The following is a 22,182-nucleotide window of genomic DNA, read 5'->3' as shown; positions in this document are numbered from 1 at the left end:
GTTTTAGTTATTGGTCCTGAAACTTTGAGAGAGAGAGAGCATAACGTTTTACAGCAGTATTCTTTTACCCTATCAGACAGTTAAAAACGTGAATGTTATCTTTGTCTCCTTTTATCCCACATCAATAAAATAGTGAAAAAAATTGATTTTATCACTTGCGAACATTGCCAGAGTCTACCTGCTCCTTTCTTGAGAGAACACAAAGGTGCTAATGTGCACTTTTACCTCAAGTTGTATTGATTACTGTCATGCTTGTTCTTTCTGCTCCCCCTTAAAAAAAAAAAAAAAAAAAAAAAAACATTCATAACTTACAACTACTGCAGAATTGAGCAACCAATCTGACGACGAGGACCAGAATGTGAGAGCACACCATTCCGGTTTTAGTGCCCCCCCCCTAGCTCCTTGTGGGTTTCATGGTCATTTTTTTTATATATATTGACACTTTTTAATCTAGGAGAGCATCTTTTATCATAGAAATCCTTGCAACCCTCAGTCCCTCCAGTATTCTAGGTTACTGTGTATGAACACATTTGTTGGGAGTTATGAAAATACAGGGTATTTACCTTTTGGGGTGATCAGATTCAACCACATGTGGTTCCAGCACCCCTGAGAGAGGAGTGTCAGCCCTGATTGCAGAAATTCTCTCCTCAAACAGCGTGAGCTCCTCCATGCCAGTTCTTCTGCCTCTTTTGGGCAAACTTTAGCGGTGGGCAGCTGTCCCCCGCTTCACATCCACCTTCATGTCTGAGCACATCTTTTTTAGTTTAGTGCATGCGCTGTTCCGACCCCACACCATTTACTGCCGTACACATGCTGACCCATCCACTCCTCTTTCACTTGTTGTTAACCCCAGAGGACATCGTGTCGAAGTCGATTTTCTTGCAGACATTCCGTGAGCAATTTCACAATCAGAAGACATATTTTTCTTCATTACCTTCCTCATTTTCTTTTTCCTGATCATGGAGCAATTGATATTTCAGGTACTGGGTTCATTTAGATATGATTTTCATAGTAAAATGTGGGCGTGGCCAAGGAGCATTTTGATAATCTAACATGTGCACTCAATTCTGTTGATTGGGATGTATTAAGGAAAAGTGATTTGACTCGTGCAAGCACAAATTCATACATTTTGGGCCTCGTGTACAGTACAAAGACTTGCATGGATTTCTGACTGAAATATGGCGTGTGCTCAAATCCAGAAAACGTCAAATGCACAGAAAAAAAATCAAGATGTAAAATTGACAAAATTGTTTTTGACTTACTCTGGAAATAGAGAGGGTTTTGATTGTAATCCATATGCTTCAATATCACATCGGTCCCCCCTTTGTAGCTACAAGAGCTTCAACTTTTCTGGGAAGGCTGTCGACAAGGCTTAGGAGTGTGTTTATAGGAATTTTCAACCATTGTTCCAGAAGCGCATTTGTGGTCACACACTGATGAGGTGAGATGAAGGCCTGGCTCTCAGTCTCTGCTCTAATTCATCCCAAAGGTGTTCTATCAAGTTAAGGTTCTGATTGAAAACCCTTGTCAAATTGTAACGTCCCAACTGATATAACAAAAAGGTACTAAGCCAGAAGTCAGCATTTGAATTAATGAGTATGACATCACAACAATGGCAGGAATAACTGCAGCTTGTTTGGATACAGAATTGCTGTCTTTTTCTATATGTCATTATGATAAGGTATTCAAGTAAATTTACTGTATATAAGGTATACAGTATTGATGGCATAACTTGTTTCAAGTTATTTGAGATGATAAAGGGGGGAGGAGATCAACAAGGTTACAAATAAAAGGGCAAAACACCCCCCGCCCCCCAAAAAAATGTTGCTTGTCTGGTCGCAGTTTCTTCCTCTGCCCCCCCCACCCTACCCAAAGGAAAAACGTATGAGATCTATATGATTCAAACAAATGGCCTATTTTGAGTTTTAAAGGGTGACACATTTGCATCTATGAATCCCCGCCACCAACACACACGCACACACAAAAGAGTATTACTATTTTAATTATGTTACTGCCTGCTTTTCTTTCATAATCTCCCAGATTTCTTGACCCAGGCAATCTGCAGGTTCAGCCCTGTAGCTTCTCTAAAACCCTGGCATCAGATGGATCATCTGATTTGAGTTTACCAGAACTTTCCATTCACTTTTGATTGCATCCTGGATTGTCTCACATTAACATGAATACTTTTCAACTTTCATGAATCTAGTCCGATTGAATGAATGGGAAAGTTGAGTTCACTCATTATTAGGGCGTGGACTTGGCACTATTTTGCAGGTCGCAAGTTTTTGCATTGGGTGTCTGGAACGTCGCCTTTTGTCCATAAATTATAGAAGTAGCCTCACAGTTTGGAGGAGGCCCTCACAACTTTCCCATCTGGCTGAATTGGAACGAAGGCCAGGGTCTGTCCTTCCCCATCTCCCTACAAATTACATCCACTGTCTCCATATCAACCATCGTCAATAAATCGGCACACCCTGAAACAGTAAAAGGCAAGTTACCTTTAAATGCTGCCCACCTTCCACCTGCCCACCAGTCAATAAATAAGAATATACAGGGTTGAGTGTGGGAACCATGGTGTTTCCTATATGGAGACTAACAGCTCAAATATCCCTTTAAAAACATTTCCCTTTTTGAAATTAAAAAAAACAGGGCTGTCCATTATTTCTCAAAATATTTTCTTCATCTACAGTTTGAGGGAGATACTAACTACATCAAATCTGAGTCCACATAACTTTGTTGCACTGTGATAAAAAAAAAATACTCCATCTAAATACACACTAATGTGTAATTAATATTTCCCTCACAAGCAGTCTCTACCCGACTTCTAATGCGATGTTTTACCTAGAATTACACCCAATTACAACCGGCAAATTACCGCTATCTGTGTTCGGATCAGGGTCATCACAGTCAATTAGGAAGCGGAGATGTGCAAATTGCCAAGGGCTCATGCAGGGCAGTCGACGTGTCAGGAGTGTCATTTTTTGGTTCAGCAGAGATTCCGTACAAAGAAAAAAGAAAAAAAGAGGAAAAGGCTCAGAAATAATAAGGGACATTAAAGACATTTGTGCTTTCGCTCAGCCTGTTGCTTCATAATTACGCTCACATTTAGACTGGGTCATTGCACAGGTGAGATACTTTATTGCATGCCATTTTTCATTTTTAAGTCGCCATAACAGAAAGACAACCCAATCACACAAAATATCACAAGGTTTAGCTGAAGTACCTACTGGCTGAAGAGAAAATGTCAAACATAAATAAGGACGGAAAAATAAAGGTAGAAGCTGCTGAAGCTCATCAAATTTGATGACAAGACCACAGCACCTTCTTACAAACATAAGGCATCAAAGTCAGCTCCGCAAAATCCAACCTGTTAATATGTATTATGTCACTAGAACACCAAACCATGAATTGGAAGAGCGAGAGAAATTTGATTAATTCCACTTTTACATCAGTGACTGCAAATGACATAACTTCACAGCAAAACAATCATCTGAATAATCTAGAAAAGCTCAAGTGTAGAAAGATTTTAATATACTGCCATTTTCTAGTTGGTAATCCAAACGTTTAAGATCATGGAGAACTTTGAGTAATTAAGCACACACTGTACTGTGCCTCACTCGTCTCCATTTGGTTTCTTTAGCAACATCACATAACAATGGGAAGAGTTAACGTAAGCCATGTGAGCAACTCACAAAAATGGTCCTCGCTCAAACGCCTCAGTGAGAGTACATTTCTTTATATGGACATCATTCACCCCGTGACACACATTAACAACACAATGCAGAAAATCAAGTCAATTTGAGGAAACACTGTGCTGATATTAACATATATTTCAAAACTATGAGCCCACAAAGTTAGCACACAGCCAACAATCCTCTCACTTCACAGCTCTATTGTGGCAATGTTTGTTCCATATTGGAGCTGCCATCGGACCCGAGGAGGCCCGCTCCACCAAGATCAGCTCATCGGGGTTGTCATGTGCCTTGTAATGAAACAGAAGGTCTTGAATAGCTCGCTCTTCAATCTATGTGGAGAGAAGAAAGGAAAGTCAGGGAAAGCAGACACATTTAAGGAATTTGTGGCAGAAGAACCACACTTCCTCTGAGGGTGAAAAGAAAAACTGCTGACACTGAAAGCTTGACATAATACATTTTTCATCATGACGATCAGAGAGAAAAAGACCTAAAGGAAGTTGATGAAAGGCTGGCATGAGTATAACTTAAATCTTTTTTCCAGCCAACTACAGTCAGAAAATATTTTGCCACAGAGGGAAAGGAAAGCAAATCACATTTCATCGTTCCACCCCAGATTACCTTCCCCCCCCCAATGGCCTTCTGCCTGAAGTTAGCTGGGATACGCTCTTGTACTCTTGCGACCCTTGTGAGGATAAGCGGCTTAGATAATGGATTGATGGGTTTTAAATGTATACAGGTTTGCAGTATGCCGTGCACATTTCAGACCTCAAGGATTGCACCTTTGAGATGGTAGTCTGTTTCGAGAGCTCCACTCACTGTTTTTGTTTTGTTTTTTTACTTTTCCACCCTTGTTTGGTTTTCACTGTGTATCCTGTGGACATGTCCTGGACAGTTTTTGGCAGTGGGATTCATCAGAGGGGATTGTCAGTGCTTTTTGCCTTCATGCAGCAACTGCTGCAAATGAGTGGATAACGTTCCAACTTGTCACTTGTTTTCTGCCTTAAAGGGCATAATTTTTTTTTACAATCAGCCACAGTTTTTTAGTGGATGGTGAAAGTTAGTGCCGCCACTCTGTCTCTGATGGTACGGGTGTGGATGTGACGCAAGAGTGATAACTAAATAGGACTGAAGAATTCACCCATTCTCAGAATCAGAATTAGATTTAATAGCAAAGTGTGTAAAAACAAGGTATTTTTCTTCAGCAGTCGATGCTGCCCTGGTATGACATACAGAACAAAGAAAAACATAGCAACGAGAGCAAAGAACCGTTTATACGGACTATTCATTATAAGTAAGTAATTTTCTTTCGGCTTGTCCCGTTAGGGGTCGCCACAGTGTGTCATCTCAGATGAATGCACGTATTTGTTTGGCACAGTCTCAGGTCTTTTGCAGACTGCAACAGGTTTCCTTCCAGAATGGTCCTGTATTTGGCTCCATTCATCTTCCCATCAATTTTAACCATCTTCCCTGTCCCTGCTGAAGAAATGCAGGCCCAAACCATGAGGCTGCCACCACCATGTTTAACAGTGGGGATGGTGTGTTCAGGGCGATGAGCTGTGTTGCTTTTACACCAAACATATTGTTTTGCATTGTGGCCAAAAGGTTTGATTTTTGTTTCATCTGACCAGAGCACGTTCTTCTAGGTTTCGTGTGTCTCCCAGGTGGCTTGTGGCAAACTATAAACGAGACTTTTTATCGATATCTTTGAGAAATGGCTTTCTTCTTACCACTCTTCCATAAAGGCCAGATTTGGGCAGTGTACGACTGATTGTTTTCCTATGGACAGACTCTCTCACCTCACCTGTAGCTCTCTGCAGTTCATCCAGAGTGATAATGGGCCTCTTGGCTGCATCTCTCTCTCTCCTTGTTCGAGGTGAAAGTTTAGAGGGATGGCCGGGTCTCGGTAGATTTGCACTGGTCTGACACTCTTTCCATTTCAATATGATTGCTTGCACAGTGCTCCTTGAGATATTTAAAGCTTGAGAAATCTTTTTGTATCCAAATCCGAGTTTAGACTTCTCCACAACAGTATCTCGGACCTGCCTGGTGTGTTCCTTGGTCTTCATGATGCTCTCTGCACTTTAAACAGAACCCTGAGACTATCACAGAGCAGGCACATTGATATGGAGACTTGATTACATAGGTGGATTCTATTTTTCATCATCAGTCAACATTGGATCATTCAGAGATCCTCCCTGAACATCTGGAGTGAGTTTGCTGCACTGAAAGTAAAGGGGCCCGAATAATATGACATGCCCCACTTTTCAGTTTTTTAAGTCGTTAAAGTATAAATATCCAATAAATGTCATTCCACTTGATTGTGTCCAATGAAAATTTGATATCTTTATGTTTGAAGCCTGAAAAGTGGCGAAAAATTGAAAAGTTAAAGGGGGCCGAATACTTTCATAAGGCACTGTATATTACTAATACTGATTGGACCAGCAGGATGTGAGTGGGCTGACAAAGCACAAGGGTGATCAAGAATGCAATGACTTAATTGCCAGAGGGAGAAAACTGTTCGAATGACTGCTACGTTTGACTTTCATTGATCTGTAGTGCTTTCCCAATGGAAGAAGCTGGAAGAGTTGGTGGCCAGGATGTGGAGGATCCGAAAGAATCCTGCCTGCTCTGGACCTAGTTCGTGTTGCGTGCAAGTCCTAAATAGTGGTAGAGTGGTCCCGATAATCCGTTCAGCCATTATGATTGTCCGTTGCAGTCGGAGATTGACCTTCTTGGTGGTGGCCCCAAACCAGACTCTGATGGAGGTACACAGTACTAATTGGATAACTGCTGTGCTCCTCAGAAGCCGCAAGAAGTACATCCTTTGCTGGGCTTTGTTGAGGATGGAGTTGATGTTCATCTCCCACCTCAGGTCCTTTGAGACTGTAATTCCCAAGAACTTCAAGGTCTCGACAGTTCCCACAAGAAAGTTGGACAGCGTCAAGGGCAGCTGTGGTGAGGGTTGCCTCCTGAAGTGCACAATCATCTCTACAGTCTTCAGAGTGTTCAACGTCAGGTTGTCTTGACAACACCAACGCTCCAATCTCGCCACTTCCTGTCGATATGCAGACTAGTCGGTGTCTTTGATGAGGCTGATGACAGTGGTGTCATCTGCAAACTTCAGGAGTTTCAGACACCAAAAGACGAAAGATAAGATTTCGGAGGACTACAGTTGCTGGTTTTCTTTCAAACTCAGCTCGTACCAAACATGAACCAAAATGCATGAGTGATTGTGATGTCTAATCTCAGCACCCTCACACTGCTCATATATTTACAGTGAAGAGTTAGTTGAATGAATGGAATTCTAATGTTATTTGATCAGAGAAGAAAATTTTACGTGGTTATTTGTGACTGGATTTATTTATGCATTTATTTCGTGTATGGTTTGTTTTGTGTACATCACATCGCACAGTTTGTTGTACACATACAATAAGGATTTATATATCTATATATTTTTTGCTTTGATTTATTGGGCTGTCTGCAACTGGGTTGGCCAGTCCAAATTTAAAGTTTCGTGTCTTCAGTGTACCACATGATGTGCAACACTGAGATGGCGCACAACGAATACCACAAAGAGGATGTATAGTCACTGAAATATAATAATCATAATCTGCTGTGTGAATATTCATTGTACCCACAGAATAGGAAAATAAATGGCTCACTACTCTGTGTGTTTAAGTAGCATGTTTGAAGTTACATATTGACCTATCACCTATCATAAATGGATCTGAAATGCACCCTGTGATAAATGGGTTCACTTCACATTTTTGATGATGAAAACCAGAAAGTCATTGGGGGAAAGAGGTTTTAGGAAGGTGATGAAAAAAGGCTGGCTAAAATAACTTAAGGAACTTTTTTTCCCAACCATGTTCAGAATATGGTCTGCCACAGAGGGAAAGGGAGATGATGTGTGCTGTGTATCATGCCACGTGTGTGTCTGTGTCAGTCAAAGAAAGCAGTACCACACACAGACAAGCTGCGTACCTGGATGAGCGCCAGCGGTTTCTCTCGGCTGCGGATTAGCGCCGCTTCCTGCTGCCGCTCCTCCTCCACGATGGAAGCAAAGGTCACCAAAGAGGGAAGGGGCGGGCTTCCTGCTGCTGCCATCACCCAAGGCCTGAGGGGAGAGACAGGCTCAGTGGGAGGACAAAAGGTTATGTGAATTACTACTGATGAGCTTCAGTGTGAATGGCTACCTCTCCACTGGGCTTAAATACACAATTGTCTGGATCCCCATCTGCGTTGTTAGAACCTCAGTTTTAAGGCAGGTTTGTTGAGCTTTAATTATGGTTTCAAACTTGGATAGAGGCAAGGGTACAGTCCTTTTAACTCACTGCATTTCAGTCACTACAACCAAAAACTGTTGCATAGACCAGAACGTTGACAGTTCCATTGTCTGTTTTATTACATTGTTATCCATTTCCTTGACATGCCATGTCTAACACAAATTCTGACAGCAAAGTTATTAGAGTGACCCCCTTCTAAGACAAAGTATTCCACAGTTGACAAACTCACTCACCCACATGGTTTTATGTATCCCGTGAAGGCAAATGTCAACTTCAATGATTCTTGTGAAAATCTGTCCTAAAGTTTCAAATTGTAAGAACATACAGTAAATAACATTGAGCTATTGCAAGCATTTTTGTGTCATGAAATATGAACAATAGTTGAAAAGTCAATTACCGTTTATTTCTACTTCCAAAATTAGTCCATAAATTTCATGTGTAAATATGATGCGGCGATTGAACAATTTTATTGTTTCACAGTCATAACGGAATTCTGAAGGAAATCGTAACTGCAATCTGGCCTGCGACATGAATGAGTTTGAGATCCCTGCAGCATTGCAACAAAGAGCAATAATTAATAACTGATGCCCCTGGACTAAAGGTTTGTAGTCCCCTTAAGATGCCACGAGATGGTGACAAAGCACTACTTATGTCTAAAAAGAAACTCCGCCACTCACTTCAACATACTGTCTTTATACAAATGTCTCTAGATTGATCGTCAAACGGATGATTTTTGGTATATTATTAATGAAAAACCCACAGCCAATATGGCCCCATGTGTTTTTTTCCCCACCACAAAACATGATTTTGACGTATACAGCTTTTAGTAACTCCCGCCATGAAAATCCTCTCATGAATTTGTTGTCGAGAAGCAGGAAGTAACATAAAGGACAGTGGCGCCCCATCGTGGACTCGTTTGTTTCCATTAGTTTTACCTCCGAGAAGGTAGCTCGTTGTTCCTTCGTGTTAAAATGCCGGCTCATTGCATTGCTGGACATTGCTTGAACACTCGGGAGAATGGAATTACCCTTCATAAGTTTGAAAGAGACCCCGTTTGTTGTGAAAAATGGATTGCACGGGTGCAGAGGACGAGATCTTTGTGGGTTCCAAATAACAGGTAGGTGTGTATACAGCTACTAAAAAAAAAAAAAAATTGTTTGCGGCGGACCACGTAATCTGTCTCCCTCATAACGTAGCAAAAGATCCGCGTATGAAATGTGTCGATGTGCGCATCGCCCAGCCAACAATGTCTCACTCAGCCTGCAACATAGCATAACCCAGCCGAGAATGCGTTACTCAGTCCGTGCGAGCATGAAGCGCGCCGGCTCAACTGTGAACACAAAGCAGCACCGCTCGGCTCCGTCATAAGCCACACCGGCCAGCTGCGATGAGCCGCAATGGCTCATCTCCGCCGCAGAAGTGGATCGGACGGGATGCGGTTTGGCCGTGATGGTATATCATGTGAATATGGCTCGAAACAGTAGTGTAATATTGCCCTGATGGCTCGAAACAATACTGTAATACTGCCCCGATAACTTCACTCGGTTGTGTGGTGTTGTCCTTTTCGAAAAGATCTTCCGTGTCAGAAGGGGTGTTGGAAAAATCCGAATATCTCTGTTGTTCGGCTTCCATAGTAGCAGGCACTGCGCGTTTTCAACGGCGGAAGTGACGACGACGTCAAGGACAGATGACGCAACTAATATGGCAACCACTTGGATGTCGAGGGACACTCAATTGCGCAACTTTGTGCATGGATGACGCGCTCCCCGCTCACTTTTTTTCCCCCCGTATAGACATTGAAGTGAATACTGTTATATGTATTTTTCATTACAATATCTATTTGAGAATGTTTATAGGGATCCCCCCCCCCCCACTTTAAATTGCTTTGCAATGATCACGAAAAGGGCGGCACAGTAGCTCAGCTGGAAAGCGTTGGTCTCACAGTTCTGAGGTCCCGGGTTCAATCCCGGTCCCGTCTATGTGGAGTTTGCATGTTTTCCCCATGCCTCCGTGGGTTTCTCTGGGCACTTCGGTTTCCTACCACATCCCAAAAACATGGACACTCTTAAATTGCCCCTAGGTGTGATTGTGAGTGCAGCTGTTTGTCTCAATGTGCCCTGTGATTGGTTGGCAACCAGTTCAGGGTGTACCCGGCCTTCTACCCATTGACAACTGGGATTGCCTCCAGCACTTCACATGACCCTTGTGAGGATAAGTGGCAAAGAAAATGGATGGATGATCACAAAAACAGATTAGGCTAGGCTCCCTGCCCTAAAATAAATATGTAAATGGACAATTTCCCAAATAGCAAAATGTGAATATGCAGCGTTTCACTGTACGATCATCAATTTACTTTCCCAAGCCAAAATCATGCTGAACCTCTTAGCAATTGTAGGAAGAACTTGTGATTTTATATGGATAACCTGAGCTGAACTACCCAGTTTGATTTTAGATGCAGACATTTTTTCCTCTCTCACTTTGCAATTATGGTAAAGGCATGTGGAGACTCCTTGAGCAAGTCTGACTTAAAAAATAAATAAATAAATAAATAAAAATGTGCATGTCTGTTGTGGGACAGGGAGGGATTTCTGAGATCAGAAACTCATCTCAAAGAAGGTTCTAGAGGACAGCAAAGTGCACACGACTAGTGTGGCTGTTTCTTGACTTTTCAACTAAATACCAAGAGCAACGTGATAGCTGTTCCCTCTTCTGTATACAGTGTGATATGAGGGCTGCCCTTATCAATTCTTATTAACATCACCAACTTCACTCGACTCATGCAGCTGTTTAACATCTGGAAGACTCCTCGAAAATCCACTGGAGGGTAAAAGTACAGCACAAGTATGATAGCAGATATGCAACTTTCCGGACTAACAGCAACCAAGGAAAAACGTCCTTAACATTTCCACTTTACAGGGTCACAGACTTGCGTAAATGCTAGATACCTACCTACGGACTCTGTGTGTCCTCTTCTATGTACTGTATTTGTCTAAATGACTGTTGTTTTTAAGTCATCTTGACTCAATGTCTGAGGTCAGGTCAACCTTGCTGACCTGGTCATTTTGAGCTGGTCATCACACTTCCACCGGAGTCTACATCAGTATGCGTTCTCTTTAGTGTTATAATACCCTAGTAAAAAAATGGACTGAACTCAATATAACATGTTGAGGTATTACTTGAGAATGAAAGAGACATTCATTATTGTTTGTGTAGTTAAGGCAAAGCATACCATATTTTCACGGCTATAAGGCGCACCATATTAAAAGGTGCAATCTCAGATGAGAGTGGAATTCCAGTATTTAACACACATACAAGGCACACCGTATTATTAGGCGCAGGCAGGGTGGCGCTCCCAAGACAGTGAGGCACACACCAAGCCAAAATCTTTACACTACAGCATACAGAATAGCACAACTAGCAGAGAACAAAACGATGAGCAAAAAAATAATTGACACAATACATGCACTTCAAATGTTATTTCTTTACAAGTTTAGCACCGCAAGGATATAGCTTTGTAGCAACATTACCTTAAAGCATAAGGGAGCACCCATGCATGCTATTTAAAAATGTACCAGATAAGAAACAGTGTTCAGTGGTACGTACTTGACTGACATATTTAACATTATAAATCGTGAGTTCAGTTGTACTTTATTTAAGTATTTAACTCTGTAGCTATACAGTATAGCTGTATAGAGATACAAGCCGAAACCATACGGTAGCATGTATGCACACTTTAAATACTTCAATTAAGTATTAATGAGTACTAAGTACTTAAGTAGTAAAGTTCACTGCTTATAATGTTTAATACTTCATTAAAGTACAACTGAACTCAAGTTTTCCTCTGGGTGCCTTTTTAAATAGCGTGCATGCATGCTACCATATGTTTCAAGCTAGCATTGGTATATAGTATAGCATTATAACATTATTAAATATGTTAATAAAGTGCAACCGAACTCACTGTGTATATGGTATATCCCACGCCACTTGCAACTTCACTTTGCTTACCCTGTTCACGTCGATGTCCGGCGAATGAAGTTGCTTTGTTGTTTTTCTTTCATGGCGATTGTTTCTTCTTTGTCAATTAATCCATTGCACGTGCTGTTCTTCCAACTTGGGCTACCACATCTTGTTTCCAAGAAAATTCAGCTTGCCTACTCACGGAAACTAACAATGGAATATTGACAAGATGGCAACTAGTTGTCAACACGTTGACAATTTCCGGCTGTTTTGGATGCCAGACGAATCGCTATTTTTTTTTTTTTAATAAAAGATTAATTTATTTTTTTAGGGAGAATTTTGGCGGTAGAGGTCCTCCCTTTGATTTTTTTAAATTTAAGGCCTTTTTAGGGGCTTGACCGGTTTTCGTGGATTTTAAGGACTTTTAGGAGCCCCTAAATGCACCTTCGAAAATTAAGGGTTTTTTTTAGGGACTTTTAGGGCCGCGTACGAACCCTGCTGAATGAAGTTGCCTTGTTTTTTTTTTTTTTTCACGCCGATTGTTTGTTCTTTGTTAATCCATTGCTCGTGTTATTCTTCCAATTTGGGCCACCTTGCCTTGTAGGCTCCCAGCATAACAACAAGCTCCGAGTTCATTAGCTGTGCTTGTTTATTGATGGCAGTTGTTTGTTCTTTGTAAGCATAACTCTTTTGGTGCCATTTTTGGTGGACCTTAGCCAAAGCTGTTGTTTAGCACAAAACTCATACTGGCATTATGTAATTTCTGGGGGTGGGGGGGGGGGGGGTGCCTTTAGTGTCCTCTCCATGCCCACACTTTCTCCTGTAACTTCCACATGCTGTCCTCTGACAGGTCCACTTTTCCTATATATAACTAGTGTGTCAGCAGGAAATGCTTCTGGTCGGTTACAAATTTTGGACAACGGATCACACATATAAGGCGTTCCGCATTATAATGCACCCTGTCCGTTTTGGAGAAAATTCAAGACATTTAAGTGTGCCTTATAGCTGTGAAAATATGGTAATTTGCACTGCCAGATTTTTGGGGAAGATTTAAATTCATCATTGCGGTGCATTTATTTTGAAAGAAATGTTTTTAATTTCAAAGTGCTCGTGGATGGACAATACCAGTAAGAGCAACGACTTGTCTCTTTGCTGTTGCTGACTTACCAATATTGGGGCTGATTCACTAGCTGTGCCCCCGTGGATTTACACTTAAATCGTGTGTACACACACCAGACACAAATGTCAAACTTGATGTTGTACTCACTAACAAATTTAGAACCTCAAACCATGGGTAGACATTTATAATGAAGGCTCAGCATTTGAAAATAAGTCAAACACATCTTGATGCACAACCAATTGGGACTACAGTTATTCATAATACAATTTTATAAAATGAATAGAAGAAGAATGAATGAATGATAAATCAAATTGGGAATATGCTAACAGGTAGCCAGTCCAAATTCACAATGAAAACGACATCCTTACGATACATACAGTTGTGTGAAGACAGTTGGCTGGTACGCACGTGTCATGAATACGACTGATGAATCGCAGAGCAAGATCATTTCTAAACTTTTATTAGGGAATGAAGTCCATTGTACCTCTATTAAGGGACATTTTTCAACCCTTTTAGTGTTTTTTTTTTTTTTAAAAACGTCAAGACAATACTAGTAGTCTTCCTGTTAGCAACATTGTTTTTTTCTGCACTGTGGAGTGAAAAAAGGCCAGGAGGATTCACCCTGAAAATCATTTAGGATTTCCAACTGGAACGCCTAATATGAATTAGTTTTTGGTGTTCATGTCAGCATGCTTTAAAAATTTAGAAAAATTGATCCACACTGTAAAAGCAATTCTAAGTTGACTACCTAGTATTATAATGTCAGGTAATTTTAGTGACTACTTATAACTGTTCTCCAGTTTTATTTCCAAATTATAACAACATGCACCATAAACAAGTAGCAGCTTATAAAGAATTTAGGTCAGCATGTTGGCATGGCCCTTGAAAACCATTCAAATTACTCACATGGAGAATTAGGAAAACAGCCCACTCCTGATTTCAAGTATCTCATTTTGTGGCGGATGAACAAAGAAAGTCCTTAATGATGATACATATTCAATGCAGTTATGCATGACCAATAAATAATTAGAAATAATGTTGCCTCTATATACTCATGTCTGCATGAACAGTTGTACAAAAATAGTCTGATAATGTTCCTGATAGCAGAATACAGACAAACAGTCATTCTTTCTTTGTGTGTTTGCCAGTTCCCCGACGGTTCAAATCACACATCAGTTGTTGCTTCAGTGGCAACGCATATGACACATTTTATGATTTTTAGCAAACAAAGTTCAGCCACACTTCAATACTTTTATTTGTTGGACACATTTAAATTTGCTGTACATACAAAATAAAGCTAGGTTGCATACACTGGTGAGCATACGCCAGGATGTACCTCTTTCATGGTTTTATTTTTTTATACTACCAACAGGGCTTTAATTGCATGCACTGCAAGGAGCAGTAGATTAAGACTCATTTTACCACATTTACTGTTTCCAAGGCAGCCTCTTTAATAGGCACTCTAAGTGAAGCAGCTGAACCTTAGTGATAACAGCATAAATTAGACTCAACAGAAACAGGGATTCCACAGGGTGGATTTCATTGTAGCTTGTGTACTGTATTCGTGTTAAGGGTGATTTACAATTTGTATTTACTCTGGTATATGAATTCAAATGTAAAAGAAATAGTCAGGACCTATTCATTTTTTAAAATGGATGTTAGTATGTGCTTCTATTGAGGAACTTGAGGTTTAGACCAGTGTTTCCCAACCTTGATTGAGCCAAGGCACATATTTTACATAGTTATAGAAAAATCTCAAAGCACACCACCAAACAATAATGTCAAAGCCTCCTAATCTACTCAGAAACTAACAAATTAAATACACAGGAATTGAAGGTAGACACAATTAAGTGAAACTGGTCTAATTTCCTTGGCACACCTGATGATCTCTTCTGTAGCCACAGTGATTGGGAGTCACTGATTTAGACATATTATGTGAAGCACTGTTTTAATACAACAGTGCCTCCATGTGATAGCAGGACACACTACATGTTCCAGTATCTCACTTACCCAGGTTTCTCCAGCTCACTGTGCTCAGCGCATTTGAATGTCACTCTTCTCGTAACTGGTTGACCACTATGGCCCCTCTGAGTTCCTGGTTGCCCCGCTCTGATGACCAAGTTCTCCTCCTCCTCAAGCAATGCCCGAAATGAGCATGAGGAGGGCGGGGACTGGACTGCTGTTGCCCTGAAGACAGAAATGGATAAAGGAGAAATATGAAACCTAATGAAATAGAAGAGTAAAATGATGGACAAATTCAATAAGTATTACAAACAACAGCTTTTTTTCCCCCACTTCCAGGCCACTGTAGTGACCTTCTCACTTGCTCTGAAGATTTATGGGCCTATATCACTTGCGCAGAGGTCAGTATGACTGCCACACTTGTGCTCTCACCACAACGAGGTCTTGTGGATGCAATTTGCCCGGAAGTACCTGAGACGTCTCTGTGATGCCTCCTTTGTCGCCATGGTCTCTAGAGGGTCTCTGAGACCTTGTGGAGTCATCTCCACAATTTTTGAAATATTTTAGGAATAATTCTATCAGTTAAATTGCTGCTTGTTGTGAAGTGAGTGGAGCCACTTTCTACCATACAGGACTGATATCGCAAGTTTGGGCTCACAAGTCAAAGGTACCACCCATTATTTCTGTTTTGTAATCTTGGTTTGACTTGACTGATTGTAATACACGACCGGATTCGAGCAGTGATTTCCACCCTTAAATGATGCAATGAACCTATTTTACAATTGAAAAATCTTACAGCCCAAAAACAAACAAAAATGTCACAAAGGGTTGGATACAGTGGAACCTCAGACTTCAAATATAATTGGTTCTTGTGAAGTGTTTGCCTGATTTGTTCAACCTCTAAAACAAATTTTTCCACATGAAATGAATTTAATCTGTTCCCAACCTCCAAATGGTAAATTCTCATTTTAATTTATATTTATGTAAAAAGATGTACAACCTGGATTTATAAAAAAAAAAAAATGCATGTACTTAAAGCAACGAAACCTTTATGGTGGGGGTGTAATGGCGTCGGAGGGACTCGAGAAGGAAAGAGGAAGCGTTACGCTGGAGTAACACTCCATGATTTGACACTGTAATTATCCAGTAGCTTCTCCATTTCAACTATTATCTGTGGCCTATGCTCTGGAATCCTAGCCACTCCTTTGGCAACACAAGCTCCCTTTTATTACATTTTTATTCTTTAGGAGAGTCGAAAGAGTCGACTTAGCCATACGATGCTAGCAAGAGCCGTAACAAACAGATACTCTATTTTCGCACTTAGCGATTATCTTCTTCCTTAGATCCACTGTGGTTAGCTCAACTTTCTTTTTTCTTTCCTACTTGTAGCACCACTGTCTTTCTTTGGGCCCATGGCAAAGAAAATACTGGAAGAATAACCAAAACTTTGAGAAGCACTTGTGAATGAGTACGCATTGGGGCGCTATGAGCACATGCTTGTGTATGAGTGACTGCTTGACTCGAAGAGGGCAGCGGCTCATCTTGGCACCACCCTGTGTGCATTCGCCATCACTCGGCTTGGGTTGGCTACCCACTTAAAATGGGCTTAGCTTTGCCCAGGTGTTTGGACAGCGAGTATTGGGTCAAAAACAGAGGCATTTTTTTTTAAACGCAGATTTTTTTTTTTTTTGTCAAACACCGATTTGTAAAACCACTGAGACCTTCAGACTTCAAGATTCCACTGTACATTAATTACTGTGTACTTCCTGCCATCCAATAAAAGACCATTCTTTTGTGCTGTGTCACTATGGCACGGGCATAAATAGATGAACAAAAAAAAATTTTTTTATTGTCAAGAATTTTTTGAGTAATTAAAAGGTATATACAGTAGATGAAACAGTCAATTAAACAGACATTGCTACATCTTGTGATCAGCTCACGATCGGTTGTAGTTTTTCCTCCTGTTCACGAAAACCACTAAAGTCGTCGTCTACAGTATGGGAGTTGAAGAGCATCAGAAAGTTTCTGTCACACACCATTTCAGTCTCTCTCTTGTCTTCACTTATGGGCAATTGAGGTAGATTCTCCTTCTACGTGTGCTCAAAGTAGTCGTGTTCTTTACATTGGAGGCTTTTCCACATGCCCAAACCAGAGAGCATTATAGGGAATGACCATGTTTTAACCATTTCATTTAAACAAGGTTTGATGTACTTTTGTTGTACTTTTAAACTCCTAGCCCTACCAAGATAAAAACAAACAATATTTTAGCTCCATTGCTAAATAAGCCAGAGGGTTCACTGCGACTGAAAAAAGTAACGGCCTTTGAAAAATACAGTAATTAAGGGGAAACAGCATTGTTATAGGTGTAAAACTCCAATGAAATCGGTCAACTGGACATGTTTCGAGGTCGGAACCGGTTTTTGATACTTACACCTAAACATGAGGTTATTTTTTTAAACCTCTATTTGTCCTTCTCATCCTGGAACACACTTACCAGGTCTTTCCACTGATGTTCTTGGATGGTGGGACTGCAGAGGTGGATTTGGATACCATGAACTCCACATTGGTCTCCTTACTGGCCAAGGCCAACATCTTCCTTTGCTTTTGTGACAATTTAGTAGGACCAGGAGAATATTTGCAGAATGTGCTAACACTGAAGGTAATCAGAAAAGTATGTACGGTCATTGAAGATACCAAAACCTTTGGGCGCACTAAATCTTCAACAGCAGTAATCAACATGAATATGACTCGAGACATTTTACCTTGCAGGACTTTTAGGAGCTGCCTTGAAGGTCTGCACAGAGTTGGCTTCCATGTCCATGATGGCTCTAAGATCCAAGACTGGAGGTGGATGGGAAGGTCTGTAAATTAGAATAACACAGTCACATTACAGCACTTCAATTTGGCTTGCAAGTTTGTACCAACCACCTCTTCAAAATAAAGTGGAGGAAAAAAATTTGCAGTTCGACTGATATTCTTGCATTATTTCTCAAACCTGCTTCTTAAAGGAAGACTTTGTCGAGACTATTAGGAATGGGAGCACACATTAAAAGTTAGTAGATGAGGGTTCAGTGTTTCTTTCAATGCCAGCGTTATCCGCAGATTTCACAGAGAAACATCGATAAATTGGAAAAGTATTATCGAAATTCCTCTCTCGCTCACACATTCCAATGAGCCCGGCTGGAAAACTGACAGCCAATCAGCGTTTGCCACGCCTGCAGTGCTTCCTGTTCTGACCCCCCATTGCTCGTTGATACGTTTCACCGAACACAGAACATCCACTATCTGGCATTTTGTGGATTATTTTTGTGAAAAATAATTACAAACGAACAAAAAAAAAAAAATAGCCTGTGTTCAATATTCAAGCCTGTGCGCTTGAGCCCGAATACACACAGCCAACACTTGATGTGTAATAGAGGGGGCGTGGCACTAACGACGAACAATAGTAGTCCTATCATATGGACCGGAGATTTGATGCTTCTCTGAGGAGTTGGTTTCGATATAGAGATTGTACAGCAAGGGTGGCCAGATTACACCCCCCCGCCCCAATTGTACTTTTCAAGCAGTCAGCCTCTCGCGAACGACCAGCGGCGGGGGGGAGGTGTGCATGCGTAAATAGTAACCAGGAAGTGTTGTGTGCTCAGAGCCAGCAAAGCGAGTGTAACAGCGAGTCGATGCTCCGTGTTATTATTACTCCTGCCATTGAGCAAACAAAACAAAAATAATGTTCAAGCCTTTGAGCCAGAATGCACACACGCGGAAGTCGACTTGGTGGGAGGAGCGTGGTGTTGACGACAACAATAACAGTCCCATTATATGGACTGCAGAGATTTTATGCTTTTGTGAGGAGTTGGTTTCAATGTAGAGATTATATAAGCAGGCATGGCCAGAGTATTTTTTTTTTCCTTCACCAAATTGTACTTTTCAAGCACTCCCTTCTCACGTTCGACCAGCAGCGGGGATGGGGGAGGGGTAGGGCAGGGGGGTATGCATGTGGGGATCGTCATAAATAGTAACTGGGAAGTGTTGTGTGCGTACACGCATATATCCACCCATTTTGTTGGCCGCACGATAGTCGCAGGAATGCTGGAGCCTATCCCAGCTGTCAACGGGCAGGAGGCAAGTTTACACACACACACACGCGCAGACATGGGAAGTACATGCAAACTCCACACACGGCAGTCCGGGATTCAACAGATGCACCTCATAATGTACGTTGTTGCTTTACAGAAGCAGCACGAAAGGCTATTAACCAGTAATGATTAAATGCATGCAAATTTCCCCACTGATAAATGAGCCTCAACTTTGACAGCCACAGCTTTATCCTGTTAGGTTGACACTACGGGAGGTTAAAGAAGGACAAATTTGTGTGTGTCTTCTCAGTTTTGGTGCAGAACAAGTCGGCATCTTGGCTTAGCTAGAACAAATGGTCTTTAATGCTAAGCACCGGAGACGTCAGGGACAGAGTCAAGGATGTTTCTTCCGGGTTTGGCTCTGAAAGCTGGCACATATCCAGATTTTGCTTGGATTTCAAGTAGGTTATTTATTTTAAATTTTTATTTTCAATTAATGTCCAAAATATGTAATAATAATATTGCTTCACATTGGAGGGTTTATTCTACATTTAATTTTGGGGAGAGTCTTCCTTTAAATCATGTGTAATGATAGTTTGCCATGTGCAATCTCTCTCTACACAAAAATATTGAAACAAAAATTATTACTATAAGCGGTGTTCTCCCCCAGTAGAAAACTAGAGCGGGATAGCCGCTGACTTAAATAGCTTTTACAGCAGATTTGAAATAGACACTTCTACACCACGCACCCACCAAACCACACGACATTCCATTCCGCTGTTTAACATCCATGAAAGCTACGTTAGATCTTCAAACAACAAGAGACCAAGAAAGCGCCGGTCCAGACCTTGTGTCCTCATCCTGCCTCAAAGTCTGCACATACCAACTTGCTCCTGTCTTCAGAAAGTACTACAACAGTTCTCTACAACTGTGTGAAGTACCAACCTGCTTCAAACGCTCTACCATTACACCGGTCCCCAAAAAAGCAGCAGTCTCAGGTCTTAATGACTACAGGCCTGTTGCCTTGTCATCAGTGGTCATGAAGTCCATTGAACGCCTTGTGCTGGACCACCTCAAGAGCATCACAGGTCCCCAATTGGACCCACTACAGTTAGCCTACCGGGCGAACAGGCTTGCGGATGATGCCGTCAACATGGGTCTTCACTTCATCCTTGAACATCTTGAGAGCGAGGGTACCTATGCGAGCATCCTGTTCATGAATGTAAGCCCTGCATTTAACACAGTCATCTCTGAACTCCTCTCGAGCTCAGCATCTCGCCTGCCTGGTGGATCTACTCTTTCCTTACGGGCAGGACACAGCAAGGCTGGGGGACACCAGGGTTGGGGTTAGGGTTGCGTCCTCTCCCCTCTGCTCTTCTTTCTCTACACAAACGACTGCACCTCATGGCCTCTGACTTTCAAACTCCTGAAGTTTGCAGATAACACCACGGTCATCAGCCTCATCAAAGATGGCTACAAGTCCGCGTATCGACAGGAACTGGAGATGATTGTGGACTTCAGGCGGCATCCTTCACCACAGCTGTCCCTGACGTTGTCCAACTGTCTTGAGTCAACCATTGAGAGGTTCAGGTTTTTGGGAATTACAGTCTCAGATGACCTGAAGTGGGGGACGAACATCAACTCCATCCTCAGAAAAGCCCAGCAAAGGATGTACTTCTTGCGGCTTCTGAGGAAGCACGGCCTGTCACAAGAGCTGCTGAGACAGTTCTACACACCGGTCATCCAATCAGTACTGTGTACCTCCATCACAGTTTGGTTTGTGGCCGCCACAGAAAAGGGGCAAACTCAGACTGCAACGAACAATCAAAACTGCTGAATGGATTGTCAGCACCACGCTACCCATTATTGAGGACTTGCACGCAACACGAACTAGGTCCAGAGCAGGCAGGATTCTTTTGGATCCTCCACATCCTGGCCACCATCTCTTCCAGCTCCTTCCATCGGGAAAGCGCTACAGATCAATGAAAGTCAAAAGTAGCAGTCATTTGAACAGTTTTCTCCCTCTGGCAATTAAGTCATTGAATTCTTGATCAGCGAACCTACTGTTTTCCTGTGTTGTGCCATGTTAGGACACTCACATCCTGCTGGTCGTATCGGTATTAGTGATATTCAGACCCTTGTGAAAGTATTCGGCCCACAATGTGGGAAGTGAACACATCTCTTGCCTGTTCTTCCACGTCTGATCAGGAATAGTTCCCATAAACAGAAACGTCTCTTTTTCTTTGTTCTTGTTGCTATGTTGTTCTGTGTTCTTTATTCTGAATGTCGTACGAGGGCAATACTGACTGCCGGAGAAAAATTCCTTATGTTTACAGACTTGGCCATTAAAACTGATTTTGATTCTGAGGTCAGATGTGACCACAAAAAGTCGCACTAAATATTCTTGATCCAAAAATCAGATTTTTGAGAACATCCTGTTCTGTTCCAACACTGTATACACAAAATTTGTACATAAAATGTACCTATATATACCAAGCCCCAAAAACAGATAGACTGTAGACCATACTGTAGTTACCTATGCACACAGGTACAAAATTGTCGGTATCTATGATAATGGAGGAAAAAATAATTAAAAAAAAAACAATTGTCCCTGAAACACTACAAAACAACAAATAATGAGTTAAGATAAACACAACCCAGGCGAATAATGAGGTAACCATTGTTCTAACCAGTGTTCCCTCGCTACAACGCGGTTCACGTTGTGGCCTTGCTTTTCCACAGATTTTTGCGTGAAAAGTTTTTTTTTTTGTTTTTGTTTTTACAGCACAGCAATGCGCATTGTGTTCTTTATCATGATTGGCGCTAAGGGAAACCTTCGGACAAACGGTCCCCGAGCTCAGTGCAGTTCGCTCATTGGCGATGGTTGTCAAGTGATCAAGTGTTCGCGCATCCTCCTTCTCTTTCGCAACCCTTGTGCCCACGTCTTTCCCTTCAGCACAAAAGAGCCACACTCCAGCTCCAGCACTCCTGCGACCCTTGTGAAGATAAACTGATTGGAAAATGGATGGATGCTAGCATCGAACAATTATGTAAATTAGGCATACTGAATTTATTTTGTACTGTACAGG

At 41.6% G+C, this 22,182-nt stretch overlaps 1 protein-coding gene across 5 annotated transcripts in view; it reads right to left on the bottom strand.

Moving 5' to 3' along the window:
* Positions 1-3,115: 3,115 nt before the first annotated feature.
* ibtk (inhibitor of Bruton agammaglobulinemia tyrosine kinase) overlaps positions 3,116-22,182 on the bottom strand; it is a 93,368-nt gene continuing 74,301 nt past the window's right edge. For all 5 annotated transcript variants that reach the window (XM_061821266.1, XM_061821263.1, XM_061821265.1 and 2 more), the window contains exons 25-29: positions 17,783-17,881; positions 17,515-17,673; positions 15,069-15,245; positions 7,680-7,812; positions 3,116-4,024 (exon numbers count right to left, since the gene is read on the bottom strand). In XM_061821266.1, coding sequence (XP_061677250.1) covers positions 3,878-4,024; positions 7,680-7,812; positions 15,069-15,245; positions 17,515-17,673; positions 17,783-17,881 — 715 coding nt within the window. In that variant the 3' untranslated portion in view covers positions 3,116-3,877. The remainder of the gene's footprint in view (positions 4,025-7,679; positions 7,813-15,068; positions 15,246-17,514; positions 17,674-17,782; positions 17,882-22,182) is intronic.

This window comes from Syngnathoides biaculeatus, chromosome 5, assembly GCF_019802595.1.
Source record: "Syngnathoides biaculeatus isolate LvHL_M chromosome 5, ASM1980259v1, whole genome shotgun sequence".
NCBI classification, from domain to species: Eukaryota; Metazoa; Chordata; class Actinopteri; order Syngnathiformes; family Syngnathidae; genus Syngnathoides; species Syngnathoides biaculeatus.
Note: the sequence above shows the minus strand (reverse complement) of the source record. Positions and strands in the feature narration are given on the sequence as shown.